The sequence below is a fragment of the Folsomia candida genome, unplaced genomic scaffold (assembly GCF_002217175.1).
Source record: "Folsomia candida strain VU population unplaced genomic scaffold, ASM221717v1 Fcan01_Sc001, whole genome shotgun sequence".
Classification (NCBI taxonomy): domain Eukaryota; kingdom Metazoa; phylum Arthropoda; class Collembola; order Entomobryomorpha; family Isotomidae; genus Folsomia; species Folsomia candida.
Genome location: NW_019091193.1, coordinates 1,182,193 through 1,206,100, shown reverse-complemented (window position 1 = coordinate 1,206,100; position 23,908 = coordinate 1,182,193). Strand labels below are relative to the sequence as shown.

Genomic DNA, 23,908 nt, shown 5'->3' with positions numbered 1-23,908 from the left:
TCCTTAGTATGTAAACTAATTATTGATTGTGCTATAGATATTTTATGTATGACGGAGACTTGGTTTAAGCCTGACACAGAGTATTGTATACCGAATGGATTTTCATTGTACAGAAAAGACAGACTTACAAGGGGCGGCGGGGTCGCAATATTGGCAAAAAGCACGTATGTATGTAGAATTATGGATATAAATATTGATGGGTGGATGGATGCGTCTTGTATCGAATTTATGGCTATTAATATTCAGTTCAATTATAAACGATCAACCATTATTTGTGTAATTTATAAGCCTGATTCGTGTCCAAATGATCTAAAGAATTTTGAATTGTTACTTGCTCATTTTAACACAATTACAAAGGATGTGATAATATTGGGTGATCTGAATATAAATCTATTGTCAAAGCAGAAAGATGCTCTCAAATTAATAGCTACTTTGGATAGGCTGTGTTTTTCTCAGCTTGTCACTGACCCTACACGGTATGAGGCTTTACTAGATTTAATAATTGTAAAGGATTATCAAACTAACTAGGGATACATTTTCTATGATAGTTGAAAAATGAGTTCTAATTTAACTTTTTGCATGCACCATGATATGTTTTCATGGCAAAGTGCAAAAATTTTTCTGCAAAACCAATTTGCTAATTTTTTAACAGCCTTCAAAGTTGGCGAAAGTGGGGGCGGAATAGGCGGAGTGGGAGCGTGTGATGATGGGGGCGGTCGTGCCCCCCACTATGCACTAACCACCTGTGACGGTCATTATGATCCGTGTGACCCAAGGAAATCCATCAGTAATTTATGTTTGATAAATTTAGTAACTTATATTTAATTGAAATTTAATTAATTGTAAGAAAATTTAGTTTAGTGAATGAAAAAAATTGATGCATGTTAATGGCATTGTGCGAAGGGGTAAGATCAGTTTGCCCAGTTTGCGCACCAAATACTTATTGTTATGTTAGCCATCTGCTCTTTCACTTTTGTTAAAAATTCTCTAAAAATTGTTCAATTAAGTAAGCATATTATCAATTATTACTTAAATATGGCGAGAATTATTAAAGTGTGCGAATTATTACTATAATTAGTAAAACAAAAATTCGACACCGCTAGGGTACCTATAATTGACAGTGTTTTAAATCTTAACGACTTAGCAAGTGAAGGATTGTTTTTAATCGAAAATTTACTTAATTTTTGAACCAGTGCATGTGAAACGCTCGTTGTATTGGACATTGCCAGTGACGATGAAATTGACATTTACGGTGTCAGTGCTGCTCAAACCGACACAAGTTCCGAAGAATCGTGATCGCAGGAATGGGAGATTGAAAATATCGAAGCAATAATTATAATCTCGTCGAGATGATAAAGATTTTAAAGTTCTACGACAGTGTTAAGTCAAATAAATTGTATCAAACTAGACGACATTTCCATTCAAGCCTTGGACAAATACATTTTCAGACAATACAATATATTTCTCCGAAGGATTTTTGAGGTCGTCCTTGATTCAATACAGATAGATTTACATAAAAGACAAAATGTTATTAAATGCAATCGCTAATTTACAACCAGTTTCAATCGGTTGCTTTTGAAGCAATGCTTAAATACTCCTGGTTTGCCTGCAATTATACTAGTGATCGTGTGGAGTTTAAGAATGTGACAGAAACATTATTTTCAATAAGTTTTGACGACTGCGAGGAGGAAATGTGCGACAGAGAGACTTTCATAAAATGTTCTCATTGCTCAATTAATTTGTGTTTTCATCATTTTTACGTCGAAAACCACTTTCATTCGGACAATTGAATGAAATTAAATCAACCAATTAATTTTCATAGAGGTAGGCACAATTTTTTGTTTTGTATGCTTGATGCATATTGAGGATGAGTGTATAGTCGAGGGCACGTACGCCCCCATCTCCACACGCTCCCACTCCGCCTATTCCGCCCCCATCTTCGCCAATTTTGAAGGCTATTAAAAAATTAGCAAATTGGTTTTGCAGAAAAATTTTTGCACTTTGCTATCAAAACATATCATGGTGCATGCAAAAAGTTAAATTAGAATTCATTTTTCAACTATCATAGAAAATGTATCCCTAGTAAGAGTATTGTTGATGTAATTGTGAGTGATAAAGGAATATCTGACCATTGTTTTTCTGCTTGCAAGGTTATGACTAGATCTGTGACTAAAAATACAAGAGAAATCAAATGTCGCAATTTTAATGTTATTAATTTTAAAGATTTTATTGAATGTTTGGAGGGCATCGAGCAGAATGTAAAAAATAATGATGTTAATTCTTATTTCATTTCGGTTCACAATTATGTAGTTGCAGCATTCAACAACTTTGCACCAGTGGAAACAACAAGAATCAAGCAAGAGGGACAATGCAAATGGATCTCATCTCGAACACGTAATATGATAATGGATAGGGATTTCAACTACCAGCGTTGGAGAACGACAAAAGCTAAATACCATTTGTGTGAGGCAAAACTTTTAAATAAACACATTAAGAGGTCTGTAAAACATGACATGTTTCAAAACACTCAATATAGAATTGGAAAGTTTGGAGTGTGGAAAGCGTTACGGAGTTTTGGTGTGGATTTTGGCAAGACTCGTAGGGAAATTAATAGGACTGTTAGTTTAAATGAAATCAACATGTACTACTGTAATATGGGTTTTCCAGCGGGTCAGAGTCCTTATGATACACTAGGGTCGGATGGTGTAATTGATATAGATAAACAGTGTAAGTTTGTTGTTACGAACTGCAGTACGCATGAAATGGTAAAGGCGTGGAAGGCTCTGAAGCATAAAAACTCTAAAATCCCGGATACTACGGGTTTATCCAAATTTATGTTACAATTAGTTCTACCTATTCCGGCTGTTCGTGATTCTGTTCTAAAAATTTGTAATGATTCTTTTTCATCCGGTGTAATTCCGAATATGTTAAAATTGTCACGTGTAGCGTTAATAGAGAAGGTCAAGGGCGCTACTTCTCCAGAGGAATTTAGACCGGTAGTGCTGTCACCTAATCTATTACTTTTAATGGAAATGATCTATAGTATCAGGCTAGAAAAGTACTTATATGATGAAAATGTATTATCCGTGTCGCAGTTTGGCTATAGAAAATTGCATAATACTGAGCATCTCATGTTGGCGATGACTGATTTAATACGTATGAATGTTGATAAGGGTCTGGTATGTGCACTTGTAACTATTGACTATCAGAAGGCCTTTGATTCGTGTCCTAGGGGCCCCTTACTTGAAAAATTATGTAAAACGTACAATATATTATTGGCTAAGAGATTTTTTGAATAATCGGATGCAATTTGTTGAAGTAAATAGTCAGCGATCTGATATAGTGAAAACGTTAACGGGGGTCCCGGCTGGTAGCATTATTGGTGGAAGGCTATTTTCTCTATATATTGACGATATGGGTAAAGTCTTGGTATATGGTAATGATATGAAATTTGTGGATGATGCGTCCTTTGTATTTTTTGGAAAGATTAATGAATTGAATGAGTTGCAAAGTCGTGTTAATTTTGATATGAATAATGTGGTGAACTATGTAAGCGATCATAAAATGTCTCTGCATAAAGATAAAACAAAGTTACTTATTATAGGTAGTAGACAAAATCTGTCACGTGTGTCGAATTTCAATATCTTGGTCAATAATGTAATTGTGAGGCCATGCGACAAGCTTAAATGTGTTGGTACAACTATAGATCCAAATTTAACGTGGAAATATCATATAAATAATATTGCAAAGAACGCGTATTTTAGGATAAGAAGTATGTATGCAATAAGGCAATATTTCTCAAAGGTGTCTCTGGCCATGATTGGTACTGCAATGGTGTTGTCAATATTGAATTATATGGTATGTGTATGGGGTTCTACTTCGAAAAAGTATCTATTGGTAGCAGAGAAGGTGGTGCGTGCACTGGCTCGTCTTGTCGTTGGAAGACGGAAATATGATCCTGTAGCGGAAATAATAAAATCTGATTTAAATTGGTTGTTTCCGACTGAAATGTGTTCTTATAAAACATTGTGTATCATGTTTAAAATAATTCGTTTAAATGGTGTTCCTTACTTTGCGGGCAAATTTGTAAAACAAAGTGAGGTCCATAATTATGCAACTAGGGGCTCTATAAATAATTTTCGAAGCGGTATGAAACCGAAAACTGAATTTGCTAAGAAATCGTTTAATTTTAGAGCAATATGTTTATGGAATGGGTTATCTGACGAGCTAAAGAACGAAATGTGCTATGTGAGTTTTAAAGAGAAGCTGAAAGATTATTTGTTAAAATTATAACTAATTATTCGATTTGTACTGATTTTTGTTATTCAATTAGTTGATGAAAATACTATGAACTATAAAGCATGATATGTTGTAAAAATGTATAAGGTCAAGTATTTCCCACTTGATGGGGTTTGATCTTATTTTGATGAAATGTAATGGACTAATTTTGCGTGAACAAATAAATCCTCATTATTTATTTATAAAACCACCCCCACCCCCACCCAAATCCTCCCCCACCCCCACCCATATCCACCCCCACCCCCACCCAAATCCACCCCCATCCACCCCCACTTTGCCCCATAAAGATTGTGGGGGTGGTTTTGTGTGGGGGTGGATGGGGGTGGGGGTGGATTTGGGTGGGGGTGGGGGTGGTTTTATAAATGCCGGACGATTGCCATCTCCACAGTCTTGGGAACGGTAAACTGGAAATTTTACAAAATGGTGAGATTTGTCTTATATTTATTTACGTGCCTAACACTACATGCAACAGCAAAATACATATCGCCTCAAAATTTTTTGAGCAGATATTTTGCGCAGATTGGCACAGTTAGTTGTGTTAATCTTGGGCTTAGGAGGAGAGCTTCACCACCTGCCCTTTTGGGATCTTTATGTACTTCTGATATGTGGTAGGGTCCTATGAGTGTACTAAAACCCTGAAGTGGTTTGACTCCATGGCAACATTTGCGCCCGCCACACCCACTCGAAGGGATGAAAACCACAAAAGTTACTGTGATCCCAGATACTTGTCTGATAATATCCAATAGCAATCTCAACTTTTTTGAAATTTTTGAAATTTTCGAGCTGATGAATTATTTGAAAAAATTCAAAATTTCAAAAAAGTTGAGATATCTACTGGATACGATCACACAAGTATCTGGGATCACAAAAATGCAAATTTTATAAAAATCCCAGCAAAATTGGATTTTTGGTGACATTTAAAGCACATGAAAACAGGGATTTTTTCGTGTTTTTGGCGTCTTTGAGTGGGTGTGGCGGGCGCAAATGTGGTCATGGAGTCAAACCACTTCAGAGTTTTAGTACACTCATAGGACCCTACCACATATCCAAAGGACATCAAGATCCCAGAAGGGCAGGTGGTGAAGCTCCCCTCCTTAGAACTATACCATCTCGCAATGGGTTGGTGGGCAGGCGCAAAACATAGACAGACCGAAAATTGTTGACATATTCTCGGCACTTTTGACAAGCAATGCGACAAATTTGATTCTTGACCTCAGGGAGGAGAGTCCATTGACTGTACTAGATGCAGAGTCAGGATACGGAAACTGTTTTCACGCATTATTTTCGAGGAGGCTCAGTCGACTTTACGTTTCAGGAATTGGGGAGAGATGGGACAGACTGGATGCAGCCTGGGCTATCGCCATCGTACAAATTGTACGGGGAGACCCGAGGCGTAAAGCGTACTTCTATGCGACTCAAAAGTTCAGGCGCAAGTCGAAAGTGGTGTTCAATGTGGAAGGGCCAATTCGCCTGAAAACGGTGGAACCAGTGTTTATCTCGTCCACGGCCACAATTCTTCTTGCCTTCATTAGTTTAATTGTTGAGATAAGATCGGGATATCCGGCCCACTCAAGGAAACTAAAGTGTGAAATAGTATCGGTAATTAGAGTAAAATCGGAAATGTTGAAATTGTTACATGAATCATGTAAATGTTTCAATATCTCATCAACCCACAGCGTTACTAATTGTTGTTGTCACGGTGAGATGAGAACAATCACAATAAACTAATTCTTAAAAAACACTTAGGTAAGGCTAACTTAAAAGGATTAAACAAGGAATACTTATGAATGTGTGAAATTGAAGGCGCAGAACTTTCTTCCGATCCATCTTAAAATAATCATGCAATAAGAAAGCACATATTCATTTAAATGTACTGGCCACACCGTGGGCCGCTAACAATTAACTAACAAACACCATGAACTATTATATTCATGATTTTCATAAATTCATATGAATCTGTCTGTGAATTGCCAAACTTATTAGACTTATTAATCTATATTTCTTCCTCGTCATCTAAGAAAGTATGCGGTAAGGATTTATTAGGCAAAACTTATGGAATTTTAACTTTCTTCGTTTCAATATATATCCAAAAATGTGTGACTACCCAACGCCAGATCAGTCAAATTGTTAAAACTTACCTAACCTATATGTACATTACCTAACCAATACATATTTGCGCTAAGAACGAAGACATAAATTCAGAAAACGGAAGTCAATAATAATTTTTGACTCTAATAGTTTCAATTACTAGCTGGAAATAAAACGAATATGTTTATTTCATAATATATTTATTTTATAAGTTGTATAATCCAACGGCCCACGGTGAGGCCAGTGCAATTAAATCTGTTGCGATTCGCAACATTCGATTCGATGACATGCGATTCTAAATTCCTAGCCAACTTGCAGCAAAATTCAATGAAATATATACCACCGGAATTGTTCCTGACGAATGGACTCTTATCTTACTCCGACCGATTTTTAAAAAAGGTGACCCTAACTTACCCTCTAATTATCGCCCCATTGCTCTTGCCACAACGATTTTAAAAATCTTTACTACAATCCTCTCAAATCGTCTTCAGAGCTGGGCAGAAAAGTATGGACACTTCTCTCCATTCCAGGCAGGGTTCAGGAAGAAAATGGAAACTCTAGAGCAAATATTCTGCCTCCTAACCCTTATCCAATCCAAACTACGGAATCCTAGTGGAAAGTTATTTGCGATTTTCATCGATGCAAAAATGGCATTTGATTCCTGCCTCCACGATAGAATGTGGAAAGTATTGAGCAAGAGAGGAATAAGTTCAAAGTACCTGAAAGTTCTGACATCACTCTATAGTAAAGCTAATGGACAAATCCTCACTCCAAACGGACTCACATCATCGTTTCAATTCCAAAAAGGAGTTTTGCAAGGGGAACCACAATCATCATGCCTCTTCAATTATTTCATAGATGGTCTTGCAAGACGATTGCAAAGAAGCGGCATCTCTCCCGTCAAAATTGGTTCAACTGACTTTCACATCCTTATGTTTGCCGATGATGTCGTCATCGTTGCTAATTCTGCTGATGCTCTTCAGGGAAAAATAAATGTTGCTGCAAAGTTCTTTAAAGACCGTGGTTTACTGTGCAACATTTCAAAAACGAAAGTGCTCATCTTCGCCAAGAAAAAACCCAGCGGACTCCCATCTTTCAAATGGAACAATGATGCTATTGAGAATGTAAATTCTTACACATATCTAGGAGTGACAATGCATAGAAATGGCACCTTCAACCATGCTCATAAAGAATTTTAAGAAAAGGCAACTGCAGGATGAAAGTTCTTCATATTACAAGAAGATCTGGGGTTCCACCTTTATCTACACAATTTAAACTATTTAACTCCATCGCACGGGCTACTCTTCTTTATGGGTCACCAATCTGGGCAATGAAATTCGTGGACGACATCGATAAATTACAAATTCGTTTTCTTAAAAGGTTACTCAGACTCCCCCCATCAGCACTTGATTACTTCGTGAGACTGGAAACCGGCGCACGGGATACCCGAATACAGCACCTTGCAGACACATTGGGCTTCTGGGAAAGGGTATACAAGAAAAAAGACGACTCTCCAGCAAAGCAATGCTTGATTACACAAATGAAATGGTCTCGGCTCAACTCGACCCCTATGCAACGAAAACACTGCTGGGGAGAAGATTTTCTTAACCTTCTCAAACTCGCAAAATGTGGAAACCCTCCCTCAACATTGACATCCCTTAGCACGATGAGGAAATCCCTTCTCACAAACTACGAGCTGCACCTTAAAAATCAAGACGTTCACAGGATGCAAAATTCCCACTTCATACCGAACTACCAATTAATCAAACCAAAAACCGACACAGAAGGTTACTTCAACATGAATCACTCCATGCAGAAATGCAGTTTGATGACTCAATTACGACTTAATAAGTTTAGCATTAAAATTGGACAATCCTATATCCCTCTAAATTCAAATTGCCCATTATGCAGTGATATTTGTTCTGTTGAGCACCTTATGTTTACCTGTACTTGTTTAAAATCTGAACGACAATCATTAATCTACCCATTAATTCCTAATCTTAATCCAATTGAATTTACCAATATGCAACTTTATATTGCTCTTTTTTCTGCGACATGTACTGATAAAGTTCTGAATAACTTATTTCTTTTTTGGCATAAAGTCACAAAATATTTTGACCTATGTTCCGACTAATAATTAATTTTAATTATTTTTACAATTTTACGATTATCAATATTATGTAACCATTTATGATGTGCAAAGGCTGTTGGCTATGATGCAATAAATCAATTATTATTATTAAGTGGATGATCTTTATATACTAAATATTTAAATCCTCAAATTTTTGTCAGGTATTTAAATACTCAATAGTTAATATAATAGTAATTAAATAGTATTAGCATCAGAATTACCAACTCTGAATTGTTGGGATCCCGTTGAATCGCCAACAACCAATATAAGCTAGCCTCAAAATAAAGCAGTTCCTTAAACTATGAGTTTTAAGGAACTACATAACTTTAACTCCTGGAAATGTTCGCAAATATTTGAGAAAATTATTTTCAGGTCAAATTAATAAAACTTAAAGTTACAAGCTGCAAATGTGAAAAAGTTGTACAAAAGCTAAAGTACAATTCACGTCTTTAAAATTTTTAATTTTATGAAAATTGTTACGCAAATTTGTTTAATTTTCAAATGCTGTAGAAGCCGAATTTTAACAAACTGTTCGATTTTTGTCGCACTTCATGAAAATTAATCTATAAGTGTGGGACACCAAGAGAATTCTTTGAATTCGGCAATTAACAACTTCAAAATCCGAGTTTTGCATCGCTTAAAAATATTCAATTAATATTTATATAAATAATTAAATCCTAAATACCCGCAGTATTCAAATTACTTAAACACTAATTACTTCATACATTTTATGCCACTCAATCAAGTATTTAAATATTAATTACTGAATACTTGAAATTTAATTACTAAATTTTGAATAATAAATAATAAATACTAAAATTCGATATTTAAGTGCCGTTCTTAAATAGTTACCAAAGTATTTAAATACTACAACCCTGCCTTTCCTGACTCACCTCTCTTGACTCTAACTTTCTTGCAATATGAATGTATGAGTTTGTTTACTTAACATAAATTTCGTTCATGTTCATTCATATTTTAAGTAAACAAATAGTTTCCGGTCATATTCTGGAATATTATAACAAAGATACACATCTAAGGAGGTACCCAAAATCAAGAAACGTCAACATATATATGTAAATGAAATTTAGGCCTAAAATATCATTGAAGGTTTTTGTTAAGAGACGCGCGCGTATCGTCAAATCTCGCCCAATGCTTACTTGGCAATTGTATGTAAATTATTGAATAGCACGGATGACGGAGGCTCAGTGGAAAACGACTTTAAGGTTTGACGTTATTACCAATCCTAAATAATCAGCATTTCCGGAATACATTTTGAATGCATACAAAACCTATGTAGCAGTCAATTCTTGCCGACATAATAGCAAATACAAAACACAATTTTCTGTTTGCAGATTTATGCTCAAACGTATGTAGAATTGTTGTAGCCGATATTTTGAATTATCTTCACCAAAGTGCTCATCTCTTATAAACGATATTAAAGGAAAGGAACTTATTTTATAGATTTTTCATCAGACAAATAAATAATAAGTATAAAAAGGATTCTGGATAGATTTTCACAAGTCTGCAATTTCATTTATCATGTTGTGTACCGAAATTGTCCCGATTCTAAAATACCACCTGTGGGTGTAGCGTTCACATGTGCCTCCCATTCGACTTTGACGAAGGATCCAATCGATTAGTTGGGGCCCGATCAGTTCGACAAATCAGAATGTCTCAGTTTCAATGCGTTCTTTCTACCTTCTACTGTTTCGCCATGTTTCTCCTCCTCGCAATCGGGGGCTTATCAACGACTGAAAAGTTTCAAGCGTCACCCTTCTTCATGCTGAATCTCTTGGCATGCATTGTCCGTTGGAGCAACGTCATAGGAAATGACGCCATTCAGATTATCAACTCATTTTTGGAATTTGAACATTCCACTGTAAAAGGTATGTAACGTTTCAAACAAACATACCTAGAAATTATAACCATTCCGGTAATGATTTATTTCATTAACAGCTATTTCTTCAAATACTGGGACTACTCCGGTGGCCAAAGCTATGAAATATTTCATTGCATTGATTCTAATTTCCCTCCGGATTATATCCATCATGCAAATGACGCTGTTCCTCTTTGCCCCGTGCACAGTCCCCTTCATTGTGTCGATGTCGGTGGAATGTAGAGGAATTCGGACAGGGTTAGGCCCATCTCGATGGATAGGGCATATCTTGGACACGTGGATCCTGTCACATGGCTGCTACTCAGCCGCCATTCCAGTCCTCTTCGTCTTGTGCGTGGGAATTGTATGTTTTCTGACGTATTTCGACGTCTTGACAAGGTTGGCAAGTGCAGATATTTTCTTTAGTACAGGTGTAAATATTGTCTAGCTTATGCAAATAATTATCTAAATACACTAAACATGATATTTTTCTAAATTTTATGGTACAGTTAAGATTGTTAATTATCGACCGATAAATCCCAAGTTGATCGATCGATTAATACAATAATGTAGTGCTAAGAATTTTTAAACTGAAGACAATATTCAATTCAAGATAGATTTATTTATTTCTCATCTGATATGGCCGAGGCCCTCATCATTACAAATTACAGAGTTGTACATATGTGCAAATGTAGATAACCAAATAGGTAGGTAGTCAGAGGAATGGAATAAAAACCTAACTATGGTGGAGAGTTAGGAAAACCTCCATCACCTCTGGGAATGTGGCCCAGAGGTCCATTCGGCTCTGACTACCTGGACACCAGATAGGACAATGAATGATAGAGATCATAGGTAGATTCCATGAGATAGTGGTGATATCCAAATGAGGACGGCGTCGTGACGGCGGAAGCATGATGAGTGAAGGTTGTTGGGCGGGGCGTCCACGGACCACGAACTACCTTAGCACCCTCTCGGGCACGGGCTACGTGTCCCCTTCACGGTCACACAGTGTGACCAGGGCCGAGTGAACACTACCCACTTGCCCCTTCACCCCTCACAGCACAACCGGGTCATGGGACCCCCGTAGGCCCGACTACGCTGCCCACCGCCATGCACGACCCCGTCCTCACTCTTCCACCAACCACCCCCCACAGTCACCACCCCGACATACCAAACAATGACCTACCTGGGGGAGTCCTCCATGGCGTAGATCCTCCCGTGCACTGGGTCCGGCGAATCCATCTTCGCCTGATGGCTCAGCTTGTCGTTGCTGGGACGGGTGTGGCAGGGGGTGTCACCAGGCACGCAGGTGGGGGGTGTGAGTGGACGAGGCTCACATGGCGAAAAGGCTGGGACACACTTGACTTGCCCTGGCACACCCGCGACCCAGATGGAAGAGAGAGAATCCAGTTGCAGAGCGAGAGAGAGACACGTCGTGCACGGTTGGAAGCCAAGGAGGATCTCAACTGAAGACAATATTTGTTGCTGTAATTGACAGAGATGTGATTAAACTGAAGGTAAAATTTGACTATTTACATAGTTACAGAAGAAGCCTCCGGCTCATAACTTTTACCCACATGGCGAGCTGCATCCGGCTCTACCGATCGATCCATCTGTTGGAGAAGTCGTTCAACGCTTTCCTCATGCAGCGCATCCTTCCGCCCTTCATGTTAACTTGCATCGGGCTGCAAATCATGGGTCTGTACGTGTGCATTATGCACCAAAAAGATATTCCGATAGCTGGACTCTTGGTGTTCCACCTTCTCGGTGTGGACGCAATGATCTGCAGCATCTTCACCATGGCGTCCTTGGTCCATACAAAATCCACAAATGTGTTGGAAATGCTAGGAAGAACTGTGGCAGGAATTGGCAAGAATAGAAAAGTGGTCAGGCGAGAACTGAAATCGCTGACAGTAATGAACTTAAAATTCGGGTCCAACTTTATCGATCGAGAAACGCCGTTAAACATACAGTCATTCGCTTGGAATCAAACGGTGTCACTTTGTCTGATCAAGTCTGGTCAGGGTATTACCTAAATTAGTTGAAAATTTAAAAATACAAATCTTTCACCACAAATTGTCCACGGATTCAGTACATGCTTCAAACCGGACGTCTTCACCACTGGATTATTACAAGAGGAGGAAAATGTATACAAAATTGTACTAAGAATTTTTTTTTGCTTTTTTAAAAATCGAATAAACTGGCACAACCTTACATGAAATATTAAACGATATCCACAAACAATAGTAAAAATCGAGTCTAAAATTAGGAAGATTTCTATCATTTTGATGACTCCAACTGTTTCAACGAATATTTACTCTTTGGTGGAAAGTGTTCTTACGAAATTTCTTTATTTAATTTGCTACATATTGAAATATCATCATAAACACATAAGAGAAGAAATTAATAAAAAATTGTGAAGAGTGTGCATTGTGACGGAACATGGTCCTCAAATAAACAATGCGTATTTTTATGCCATTCTAGTATCCTGTGATCCAAACACAACACATACCTAACTGAAGCCGAATTACTAAAACCTCTTCCCCCTCAGCAATATCAGCGAGAGGGTTTTATCAATGCAGAAATTCTGCATAATCACAGGTGTTCCATTATCAATGAAATTCGAGCCAAACTTGATTTTGAGCACGTTGCAGGCTAACAGTTCTTTTCTCACGAACTTCGACATTCTTCCTTGATGCGTCTTCTCAAATAAGCTCAACAAGCGTTGCGACGCGCTGTAAACTTTTGAGGCAAGCGTGATGATCAGAATGTTATTGATTCCGGCAGACATCGCAATGATTGGGAATATGAGAAAGCCAGGTATCGGGATTTCTTGATGTAAGGTGAAACACACGAATAGGGTGGCGATTTCGATGGCAGGGATGCAAATCATTATCGCGGGTAGGATGCGTTCCGTGAGGACGACGTTGAATGAGTTGTCCAAAATTTGTATGTTGCGATACATTTGTATAAAATCCCGAGGGTCGTTATGGGTTGACTTTGTTCTGATATGGCTGTTTTCAAATTAAATTGTTAATATGTTACTTTAGCTGATTTGAAGTATGTCTACAAATAAAAGGAGTTCTACTGGTTTATCAACGGATTTAAATAATCACATCATTTCTGATATACACGTCACTTGTTAGGTTTCTGTGATTATGGGAAAATAAAACGAATTTCTTTAATATGCGCTAAACGCATGTTTAAAAAACGAATTGAGTTGTATGTAGGTTATATCCGGCTTAATTTCCGGATTCAGCATAAAATTCTTCATACCGGACTCGAGCTACCATCTTTCATCTTCAGTATACTAATCAACTTCAAAAATCCACTGTGTTCTACTCGGCTAAAATCACATAGCAAAATTCTCACAATTTCATGCTGATTCTAAATACTTATAAGGTTGGTTTTGTCCCAGAATTTATTTTAGACAGGTTGTTTCATTTCTGCAGTTTTATAACAAATCACATAATATGCCACTATCACATAAGTATTCAAAGTGTTTTTCAATCAACCAAGAGTTTAATTGTAAAAAAATCTCGATTCCTTGAAAACTTTTACTAACGAACCTTTCCAATTCCTCAATACAGTTGAGTATGAAAACGACTCCCACAAAGAAGACATAGTACATCAAAGTAGTTGCTGAGTAGAGCATATGGGTTGACTAGGGTATGGGTATCCATGCCTCCAAGATATGAATCATAAATCCAACCACGTGACCCAGACAGGTCGTTTGTACATTCTGACAACCGTGGTACATGGAAAAAACGAAGGGCGGTGTGCACGGGAGTGCCCGCCATAACAGAAAGATCAGTATGATGAAGGCAGGAGGGACAATTTCACAGATCTGAATGAGCACCTTGACCCACCTCGTTAGCACGGATGGAGGCCGCTGTAGGAGATCTACATATCGTCGTACTAATTCATAAAAGACCTAAGTGCAGTCGATGCTAAATTCAGAAAAGACCTAAGTGCACAGAAAAAAAGTAAAAAAAAAGACCGATGTGCAAGTATGTATTTACTTATGGCTAAATCGCGCGATATATATGAAAAATCATTTTGGCAAGATTTAGCCATAAGTAAATACATACTTGCACGTAAGTCTTTTTTCACTTTTTTTCTGTGCACTTAGGTCTTTTCTGAATTTAGCATCGACTGCACTTAGGTCTTTTATGAATTAGTACGACGATATGTAATCAAATACGGTCCAAGTTAGAAGAATAGCCGATAGATGACCGACAGAATTGTGAATATAAATACGCTTCTCAGAATTAGTGCATATTTTCAATAATTTTTGCACAATCGAATATGTAGGATTTGTTACCAGGGCCAAAAAGGTTCAATTAATTTGCGAAAATTAAGGAGAAGCTTTGTTCCTCGACTCATCTACTTACTTGACGCAATGCTTTCCTCAAAGTCCAAAAACGTGTTGATTATTTGACCTGGGCCGTTATCCAAGTGGTAATTCCAACGAATCATTGTTGCTACAAAGTAAGTCATGAAGAAACCAAAACCTTGCAATTTTTCCATTTTGGTCAACGGACCGATGCAAAGATTTGTAAATTGTGCTGTACAATACACGACAGAAAGAATGCATTGTAGTTGAAACATGCGGATTTGACGGTGGGATCGACACATTACCAATTTCTTGGATGTAGGACCAAATTCGAACGGCACACATTGCCAGATTTTGCATATTCGTAGACGAATCTTTAGGATCGGAAGGAACTCTGTCCGATACATTGTAAATATTATTACGTACAAACTTTGCCAATCCGAGCTATATTAGTGTAATCTGACACAGTTATTTGATTATTTTTTTAAATGATTCGTGCCTGAATAAATTTTACTCGCGGTTGACGTTGGATGTGACAGAAAATTGGGGTGACCAAAATCAGTGGGATATGTAAAATATTGACGTATTGCTGACATTGTGTAAGTATTTATCTTGGTTACCAGCTTGTTGGAGGTATTAGTTTATGATATAAATGGATCAATTAATTGATTCCAAAGCGACAAATGGGAATTACTGGAAGCTTTTTAACTACAGTAAATTTCCATGAGGATTATTTATCAGGGAATAATTAACAAACCATTTCCTGTTGTTGAACCATTTATGTGTACATAAGACGAATTGCTCGCATGGGAAAAGTGTATTCAATATGTTTAAGTTGATAAATGATGACGCTAAGTTATTGTAAATATGTTTATTGACTACACTGACTGTCCTAGCTTTATTATTTAGTATTTTGTCATTTCGCTCAAATGTTATTACCGACCTCACAATCAACGATATGTAAACAATTGGCTTGATGATGCATTCGTCGGATTTGTCAGAGGTTTTACGGTGCAATGTTCCTGATTATTTTAACTCTATAGAATTTCCATAAGATGTATATCATACATTCATAGGCAGGCCCCGTTTTAGGTATAGGCGACCTAGGCAACCGCCTAGGGCGCCAGAGATTTGGGGGCGCCGGTAGGCGCCCACGTACACTAGATAAAACCAGCTTTGTGAAATTCTTAATTTGACGTGGCAGAGAGCATATAAATGACTGATTTTCACTGAATTCTGTGGCACAAAATTTTATTTGTGAGTATTGTTCACAACTTTTCGCTTGCAAATCAGGCCAGATAAACTAGCAATTTCTTGTTACAATGCTTACAAATCTTGCAATGCAATTTCTTCTTCTTATGTACACTTACAGTGAAGAAGTGTGAGGTGGTTCTGTCAGATTTTGACCGGGCCAATTTTAAATTGTTCACGTAATTCAAAAGCTCAGAAAGAGCTTCATTGCGTTTTTTTCCTATTGTTTTAGCTATCGACAGAATTTTGAAAATTTTCAGCCAAAACTTCGATTTTTTTAAAACGCTTTAACTATTCGAATATAACCAGAGTTAAAAAAAGCAAACATTTTTGCTCATAATTGCTGCCCTAAACTTCTATATAGTCATTTTCTACTTTTTATTTTCAAAAAATTAATATTTTTGGGTCTCTGCCACGTCAATAAAGGTTCAAAAACACTCGTAGTATGAAAATTTCTAATTTTAGAAGTTTTGAAAAATTATTTTTATAATTTCAAAGAATTAATCCAGAACAAAAATCCCTTGATTTTTTAAAGCGGATAAAATCCGAAAAATAACCGCATTTTTTTAAATCCAAATTTGTGGATGAAAATTTATTCTAAACCATATTCTAAAATCGCTTATTTCTGAGCATACACAATTTCAATTTCGTCCAGCTAAACTCGGAAGTAAAACCCTACACCTCTCCTGTGTTAATATGATTTAATTTTGAATTTTGAATAAGTGGAAATCTTAATGACACTGTGCCATAACAACATTCAATGATGCGATTAAAAATATTAAATTAAATGCATTTAAAAATGCTAATTTGTGGTAGTGCACTTCTTGTTAAAGTAAAATGAAAATTTAGTTAGGATTATATCGTATGGTGTGGTAAAGTGTTTGGGTGCGCCGACAGTGCCAGCACAATTTAGGGCGCAATTACGGTTTTGCCTAGGGCGCCAAACTACCTAGAACGGGGCCTGTTCATAGGGTCATGAGATACAGATGCATACTATCTGACACGCACATTGAATTTTCTATAATTAATGCAGAACTGATCCATCTACAAAATATCATGCGAGCCATTTTTTAGGTCATGTTATACTATGTATTAAAATTTTTAAATATTTACTAAAAATCCTTGTGGCCTGTAATTGCAATAAACCGTTGCAAACGAAACATAGCAAAGGGGTGAAGTGACACGGTCACGTGGTCATTGTACGTCAAAACTATGTTGATTTTTGAAATCCCCGTCAAAAGCTACGTCCAAAACGATCAACACATTAAATTCATCACGTTTGACCACTGGTCTCATCCCTGTGGCGCCGTGACCTGATGAGCTGCGAGGCCCATCTTCGAACTTGTCCGTACTTTGAAAATTAGAAACACATGGGCGGAAACAGCATGTCGAAATTCGAATCAGTGCAAAAGACATAGCGGATACAGACAGACAAATAGACAAGACATTTCCGTACAATGATTTAGCTTCGCTTTACCCCGTAATATTGGGGGGAAAATATTTAAATAGTCACAAAATGGCTAAAATGTTGGTTAGGCTACTGGTGAAAAATTCATTATGTTAAAATGCGATAAAATGCCCAATATTCTAAAGCACTTATATAATCCAACTTTGCACGAACAAGCTACTTTGGGGTGGGCATAAAGCAGAACCACCCCTATCCAACATCTGAAACTGCAGAGATATGTGCATAATGACCGGTCAGCTCACGCAAAAACCCTAACAAATGAATATTTAACTTATTCACGTAACTATAATTATTTAAATGCATTTTCTAACTATTGATCGACTCTCTTACATATAGTAGACATCCAAATGTAAACAGTTCGTAGACTAAAAAACGAACTTGCAACGTTAAAATAAATAATAGTTTCATACCCACTTTGAACCTTTATGCAAACATGTATCACTATTTTAACACGTTATAGCTACTGAATCTGCATACATACATTATCTGTCTTATTGTTAGTTTTAATTTTAGAGAGTCTCTTCTTAGTTATTTGTGCCCAGGAAACGTATTTCAAGCAAATAAATATATCCTAAGATAGATAATTTAGTAATTTCTGATTCCGAGCACGATTTCAATCAAAGTTACTCATCGTGTATTTTTTTAAAAATTTTACTCATCATCTTGTTAAGAAATATTTAGTTATGGCGTTTGTATGCCACATTTCTCATATCATACTCATCCTTCCTCTCCTATTTCCCTTTACGGTCCCCACCTTCCCAAAATTATTTAATTCTTGCACCCTCCAATTCTTCCTTCTAACCGGAGAACCACGAAAACCCATCCAACTTTCCCACATAGCCCCGTACTTTAACCAGATTCGTCTTTCCAACCCGTCCACACCTTTACTAATAAATGGCATATTCTACAACCAAACCGACATGTACCTTTTAAACACAAATTTCCCCTTTTTCGCTACTTCCCCCCCGAAGAAACGACAAGGTCACTTAATCACATTTGTAAACTTGGAAATTAGCCCGCGTAAAATTGTACAATTCGAATACCTTGCCACTTACCAGGTAAAAATTGCCCTCACCAAAGTCAAGCCAAACTACATCTTTGCTCATTTGACAAATCCCGCTTTCTCTAAAAAATTCTACTCTAGTGCATTCCGCTATACTCGGGGCATCGCGAAACTTGTAATTTTTTCCCACCTGGCCCTCTACATTCCCTGCATCGCTTGCAACACTCCTCCAGAGAAAGTACACATCTACAATTTAGCCACTGTGGATGACATCTTTACCTCAAAAAATAAAAATTTCTGGAATAAAATCATTATAGATATCGATGTTATCTGGTGGACAGGGAAGTTCGAGGGGAAATGTGGTCCAAATCTGGCCCATTATGAAGACATGTATCCCCCTAAATTGTGTGTGATCTCAGTGCTCGGGAAAAAAATGAATTTCACTCTGATTCCTTCTAGAGAATATGAACATTCCCGCTTAAAATACGAGGACCACGTGATTAGCTATATAGCGTTTCATACCATCTTAGCTGAAGGATTTAATGACCTCATGTTCTTCACGTTTAAACTGGACTTCAACAACTTCCGGTTTGCAATAGTGACCGAGCTACCGTCCGTGTTGAATAATTTGTACGGAATTTATCTTCCCTTTGATAACGCGACCTGGATCTGTCTACTGGTCGGAATGGTCGTTACGGGTGTGCTGGCACGGCGGGAAGTAGAGCGGGGAAAGATGACACACGCGGTTGAGGTTGCGCTACGTCTAATAAGTTTCCTACTGGGGCAAAGTGGTTCTAGCAACGTGGCAGGGTTTAGCTCCAGCAAAAGGGCGGGCATTGCTATCGCGACTGCCTGGTTTTTCGGGGTGTTTATCCTCATGGGTAATTTGTACCAGGGGTCGATCTTCTCCTATTTGACGGTGAAAATTCCTCCAATTGTTCCAGAAACGGTGGAGGAACTATTGGAATCTGGAATTACAATACTGACCTCATCGTACAGCGCGTTTAGCTTGGAGAGATCTATATCTCTCTTGAGGGATGTCATCATACCTGTGTTAACCTCCCACCTTGGGGGGAATGAAAGGTGGGCTAAATTACTGGATAGGTTGGCGGGCAAGATTGAATTTATGAATTATGACATAAAATATGCCCCAATTCCTGACGCGTATTCAAATTTTACCGCCTTCCTGACGCGTAACAAGTCTAAAGAGCTAAACACTTTTGCATTGATGGATAGGAAAAATGGCTTGCTAATTACGACCAAAGTGCTCAAAATTATGGGGAAACAGTTAATCGTGGAGAATCGGGAGGAAACTTTCTTTAATTCGGTAGGAATTTCGTACATTGCGATAAACTATGTTTCCGGATTTGTAATCGGAGGATATAATTGTCTCGTCCAGTCTGGGATATCGTCGAGGTGGGAAAAGTTGCAGAAATTAAGGGAAACTTTGTACCAAGTGAGAAAACTTGGAAATGTGACGTACAACAGGTTCTTCCTGAAAGAAATGGGCGGTGGGAGGAATCCGGTAGAATTTCATGAGAATCAAAGCGTATCGTTGGCCGCGATTGGATATTTTGTTATGATTTGTGGGGTACTGGTGGGAATTGGATGGGTAATGTTTTTGGGGGAGATTAAAATAATGATTACGACTTGGTTCACAAACTTGGTGGAGAAATTTGTAAACACTAAATTTTATGGGAGGAATTCGTACCGTGTTCAAACTCTCGTCTGCAAATTGCTTAGTTATCGTTGTAAAATTACTTTCCGGAGAAAAACAATAGTTAAGTGCGTATACTAATTTTTATGGTTTGGGTCCATTCATCCAAGCAAGATATCTGTATTACATACATGGTGTATGTTGACCATATGTACATGGCTTTCATTTAACGTGAAAGTGAAACGATATTTAAGTTTACAGTTGGATTAGAATGGTTGGGAAGTTGGTTAATTTAATTCGTGAATTGCCAAAACTTTCTTCGGAAATGGAAAATGTTTGCTTTATGTATGTATATGTGTGCATGTCATGAATAAACTAATTTGTCATCTTCATAGATATTTATTTATTTTGCCAGAGATACACATGGAAATATCCCGATTACGTTTGCATAAACTTTTATTTATGTATCGATAATTGATGCAACGCCATGTCGGACTTGCATATTGAGACTATGTACATATATTTATTTACCCATTTTTTAAGTTTGGATACAGCGGCGTAGCCAAGGGGGGGCTAGAGGGGCTTGAGCCCCCCCCAGAGCCAGAGAAAATAAAAAAAATACTCAAAAAATTCTTAATAAATTGAAAAACAATTGAAAAATTAAAAATTAAGCTACGTTTGAAATTATATGTTACATTGCGGGAATTCGTTAATAGATACATGGGGCAGCCATGGACATATAACTTATAACTTAAAATTATGACGTAACTTATAAAATAAGTTATAAGTCATATACATAAACGCCGGAAGGCGACGTTTATTTATAATTATACGTTAAGTTATAGAGAGCAGGGAAAAAGTATTGAGACACTTAGAATTTGGTACTGTAAAAGGTCAAAAACATGTTCCAGAAATCTTAAATTTGTGTAGGATATTGTAAATATATATAGCGTTCAGGGTCCGGAACCAATAAGACTTGAGTGCATTGTCCACTTCGTATTGAATGTTCTTCTTCCCGCCCGCCATTACTGCTTTTTCGGAAGACTTTGCAACTTCAATGTAATTTTTCTCCCTCCACAACCGAAATTTTCTTTAACTATCGACTGTTTCACGAAGCTGGGAGTATGCCCTGTTGTATATAGCCCAAAATTTTTTTATTGAGCGAATAGGAGAGATGTATGTGGGATTTCCATTTGTCAGCATCAAAATTCCATTTGATCACCATGCATTTATATGCCTGCCAAGTCATTTATTCCTGGAGAAATTTTGAACAACATTTTAATTTCTCTTCGGTTTTCTCTTGAGAGATATATTTGCCATAAAACAATGGCCTTCCCGGAGTTTTTAGCAGTATTTTAACGATGGCTCATCACAAATGACCAACTTTTTTGGTGAAATTTTGCCGTAAAGCTTGAGAAGCGTTGCGTTTACCATTTATTATTGACCTTCTGTACATTTTGCTGCAGATATTTTTGCATACGTTATGACCCACAAATTATGGGCCTTAATATGATACAAATAGTTTATATTAATCTTTGACTTCATGGCCGAATCAGGCATGGACGTGGTTGGGAAATTTTCTTAAAAAAATTTAATCATTTTTGAATTTCGAAGGGTCGATATGATGGTTTTTTCCCATGATGCTTATTTGAAGTTGACATTTTCGGATTCTCCATACTTTTTTATGCATGTCTTAATTTTTGCACGACCGCATCCTTCCGCGTTGAAATGTAGTTAAGTCTTCTTCGAGTCTTTGTAACCCAAGTTTTGGGGCTTACGAAAAACTCGTTTCGCGAGTTCGCCGCTTTGAAACGGTGTAGGAAATTTATGTTTTATTTAATAGTTTTGAAATTTTGGACTTAAGCCGGTGAATATATTTCGAATGCTGCCCAAAAATTTCAGATTCAAAAAAGTATTTTTGACTATTTTCCCGCCAAAATACAAAAGTATCTCAATACTTTTTCTCTGTTCTCTACGTCATAATTTTAAGTTATAAGTTTTGCGTCCATGGCTGCCCCATGCATCTACTACTTAATGCAATGACGCCAGCGGTCTCTCTCCGATTTTGACAAAACTACGATAGTGGTGTAGCCTTAGATAAATAATTAAACACGTGTGTTAAATTATAACGTAAATGTACACAGATAATTTTAATTGTAAAATAATTCGCCGACATTTCTATGGCGTTATACGTAAAAATGATAGACTAGAAAAAAACTCGATACCGTTTTGGATAATTGTGAAATTGTGAACTCTCGTCAGAAATATCAGACTTTGTGTTGTGATACTGATTAATTTTGCGTGGTCAATAAATAGTTCTGGGAGTGTATCTGACTTTTCCTTGAGAAAAGTTTTCTGAAACTACGAGTCAGAGTCTGAATCGGATAGATTTAGTCATTTTTCGAAAACGTGTTTCTGGATTTTTCATAATGCGAAGATTAAGCGAAATTATGACTGAAACCGGAAGCGAGAATTTCCATTGTTACGGTGCAATTTTTTTCGCAAGGGAGAAAAATGCAAATTGTCACTCATGGATTCCGTCATAGCTTTGTTTAAACTTAGCATTGTGAAAAATCCTGGAACACGTGTTTAATTATTTATCTAAGGCTCTATAATGATCATGGTTGAGTCAAAATATCATCTCCTTTTTAGTATTTTTTGTATCGAAAAATAAGTTGCGATAGCTATGTAAGAGATTTTGTAAGCATCGTAAAACTGCACTAAAAAATCACGTTAATGCGTAAGCACCAAACGGTTTTCTCCGATTTTAATCGGACGAATTTTAAATTGTTGACACACAAAAATAAAAATATCCAAATTTTTGCATTTTCGTGGAAGCACATATTTTCCTTTGTGGAGGAATTTTTAACCAAAATTTCAATTTTAAACTGATTTCAGAAATTAAAGTAAAGTAATAAGAAAATTTACTTTTCAAAAATTTGTAATGTTAAAACTTTGATGCCTTTAGCATTTATAAAACTTCCAAAATAGCATGCAGAGTTCAAGGTTTTAGTATTTTTCTGTGTTCTTTAATGTTTGTAATTGGGTTACAATTGGAAAAGTTACAGCATCTCGAAAAATCCTGATTTTGGTTAAAAATTCTGGCAAAGGGTAAAATACGCGCATTCAAGAAAATGTAAGAAGATGGGCCTACTTATTTCTGTGTACGATCTTCTTAAAATTTGGTAAAAAAACTGGTCAAAATCGGAAAAAAACCACTTGTGTCTCCGCATTGTAAGCTCACGGAATTTACGAGACTTGACGCTTCGTTTTTATTTCAATGCTATTTTACGATGGAGGCGAAGACAAATCTGGATAGTCGCTTAATTTTTCATTTAATCTTTGAGACTTTTTAGTCAAAAATATTGTAAGCTTCGTTGCAAATTAGAGATATGTAAAGGGTGCAAACTTAATCTGGTAAAATTTTTCAATGCAAAGAAAATGTTCCTATTTCGAAACTGCAGGTACTACAAAACCTAATTTCACAATTTGGATAAGAACTTTAAGTTGTCATGAAATTTGATAACGGAAAGAGTTTTTCTGGTCGGTGAGACCATTTTGGAGTGTTAAGATCTTTTACATCCTAGAAAAAAATAATTTGCATGCATTGCCGCGAACTTTTTCCCGAACATCTGAATTTTGGATGATTTTAATTTGCGGGGCCAAAAAATGAATGTTACCGGAACACATTTAGACCCTTTACATTAATCCTTAATCTTTGGACCAGTTATTCCGATCATGCCTTAAGCTCTTTGTTGGTGACTTTTGGCTAATTTTTCTCAAATAGAAACTGGTTTGA

The 23,908-nt window shown here is 36.9% G+C and overlaps 2 protein-coding genes across 12 annotated transcripts in view; both read left to right on the top strand.

Annotated features, from left to right (window-relative positions):
- Positions 1-23,908, top strand: part of LOC110842246 (probable G-protein coupled receptor B0563.6) — a 72,159-nt gene that overhangs the window by 32,839 nt on the left and 15,412 nt on the right. For 5 of the 10 annotated variants that reach the window (XR_004833740.1, XR_004833739.1, XR_004833736.1 and 2 more), the window contains 2 exons: positions 38-164; positions 2,311-4,489. The exons of 1 other annotated variant lie outside the window; for it this stretch is intronic. Coding sequence is in view for 2 of the 9 variants with exons in the window: in XM_035846744.1 (XP_035702637.1) it covers positions 95-164; positions 2,311-3,299 (1,059 nt within the window). In the remaining 7 variants the exon portion in view is untranslated. Of the gene's footprint in view, positions 1-37; positions 169-2,310; positions 4,490-23,908 lie in introns of those variants that run through there. 4 more of the 10 variants (XR_004833737.1, XM_035846745.1, XR_004833735.1 and 1 more) reach the window with 3 other exon arrangements.
- On the top strand, positions 4,628-13,487 carry LOC118434048. Of its 2 annotated transcripts, XM_035846748.1 has the most exons (6): positions 4,628-4,722; positions 5,517-6,045; positions 6,695-6,786; positions 6,879-10,404; positions 10,475-10,793; positions 11,935-13,487. In XM_035846748.1, the coding sequence occupies exons 4-6, from the start codon at positions 10,116-10,118 to the stop codon at positions 12,428-12,430; spliced, it is 1,104 nt and encodes a 367-aa protein (XP_035702641.1). In that variant the 5' UTR covers positions 4,628-4,722; positions 5,517-6,045; positions 6,695-6,786; positions 6,879-10,115; the 3' UTR covers positions 12,431-13,487. The 2 variants fall into 2 exon arrangements, with proteins under 2 accessions (XP_035702641.1, XP_035702639.1); XM_035846746.1 differs by having other exon boundaries at positions 6,695-10,404.

Coding starts and splice junctions, on each gene's coding strand:
- LOC118434048 (XM_035846748.1), top strand. CDS start 10,116: ATGTGCCTCCCATTCGACTTTGACGAAGGATCCAATCGATTAGTTGGG. Junction 10,405..10,474: donor TGAACATTCCACTGTAAAAG/GTATGTAACGTT, acceptor TTTCATTAACAG/CTATTTCTTCAAATACTGGG. Junction 10,794..11,934: donor TATTTCGACGTCTTGACAAG/GTTGGCAAGTGC, acceptor CTATTTACATAG/TTACAGAAGAAGCCTCCGGC.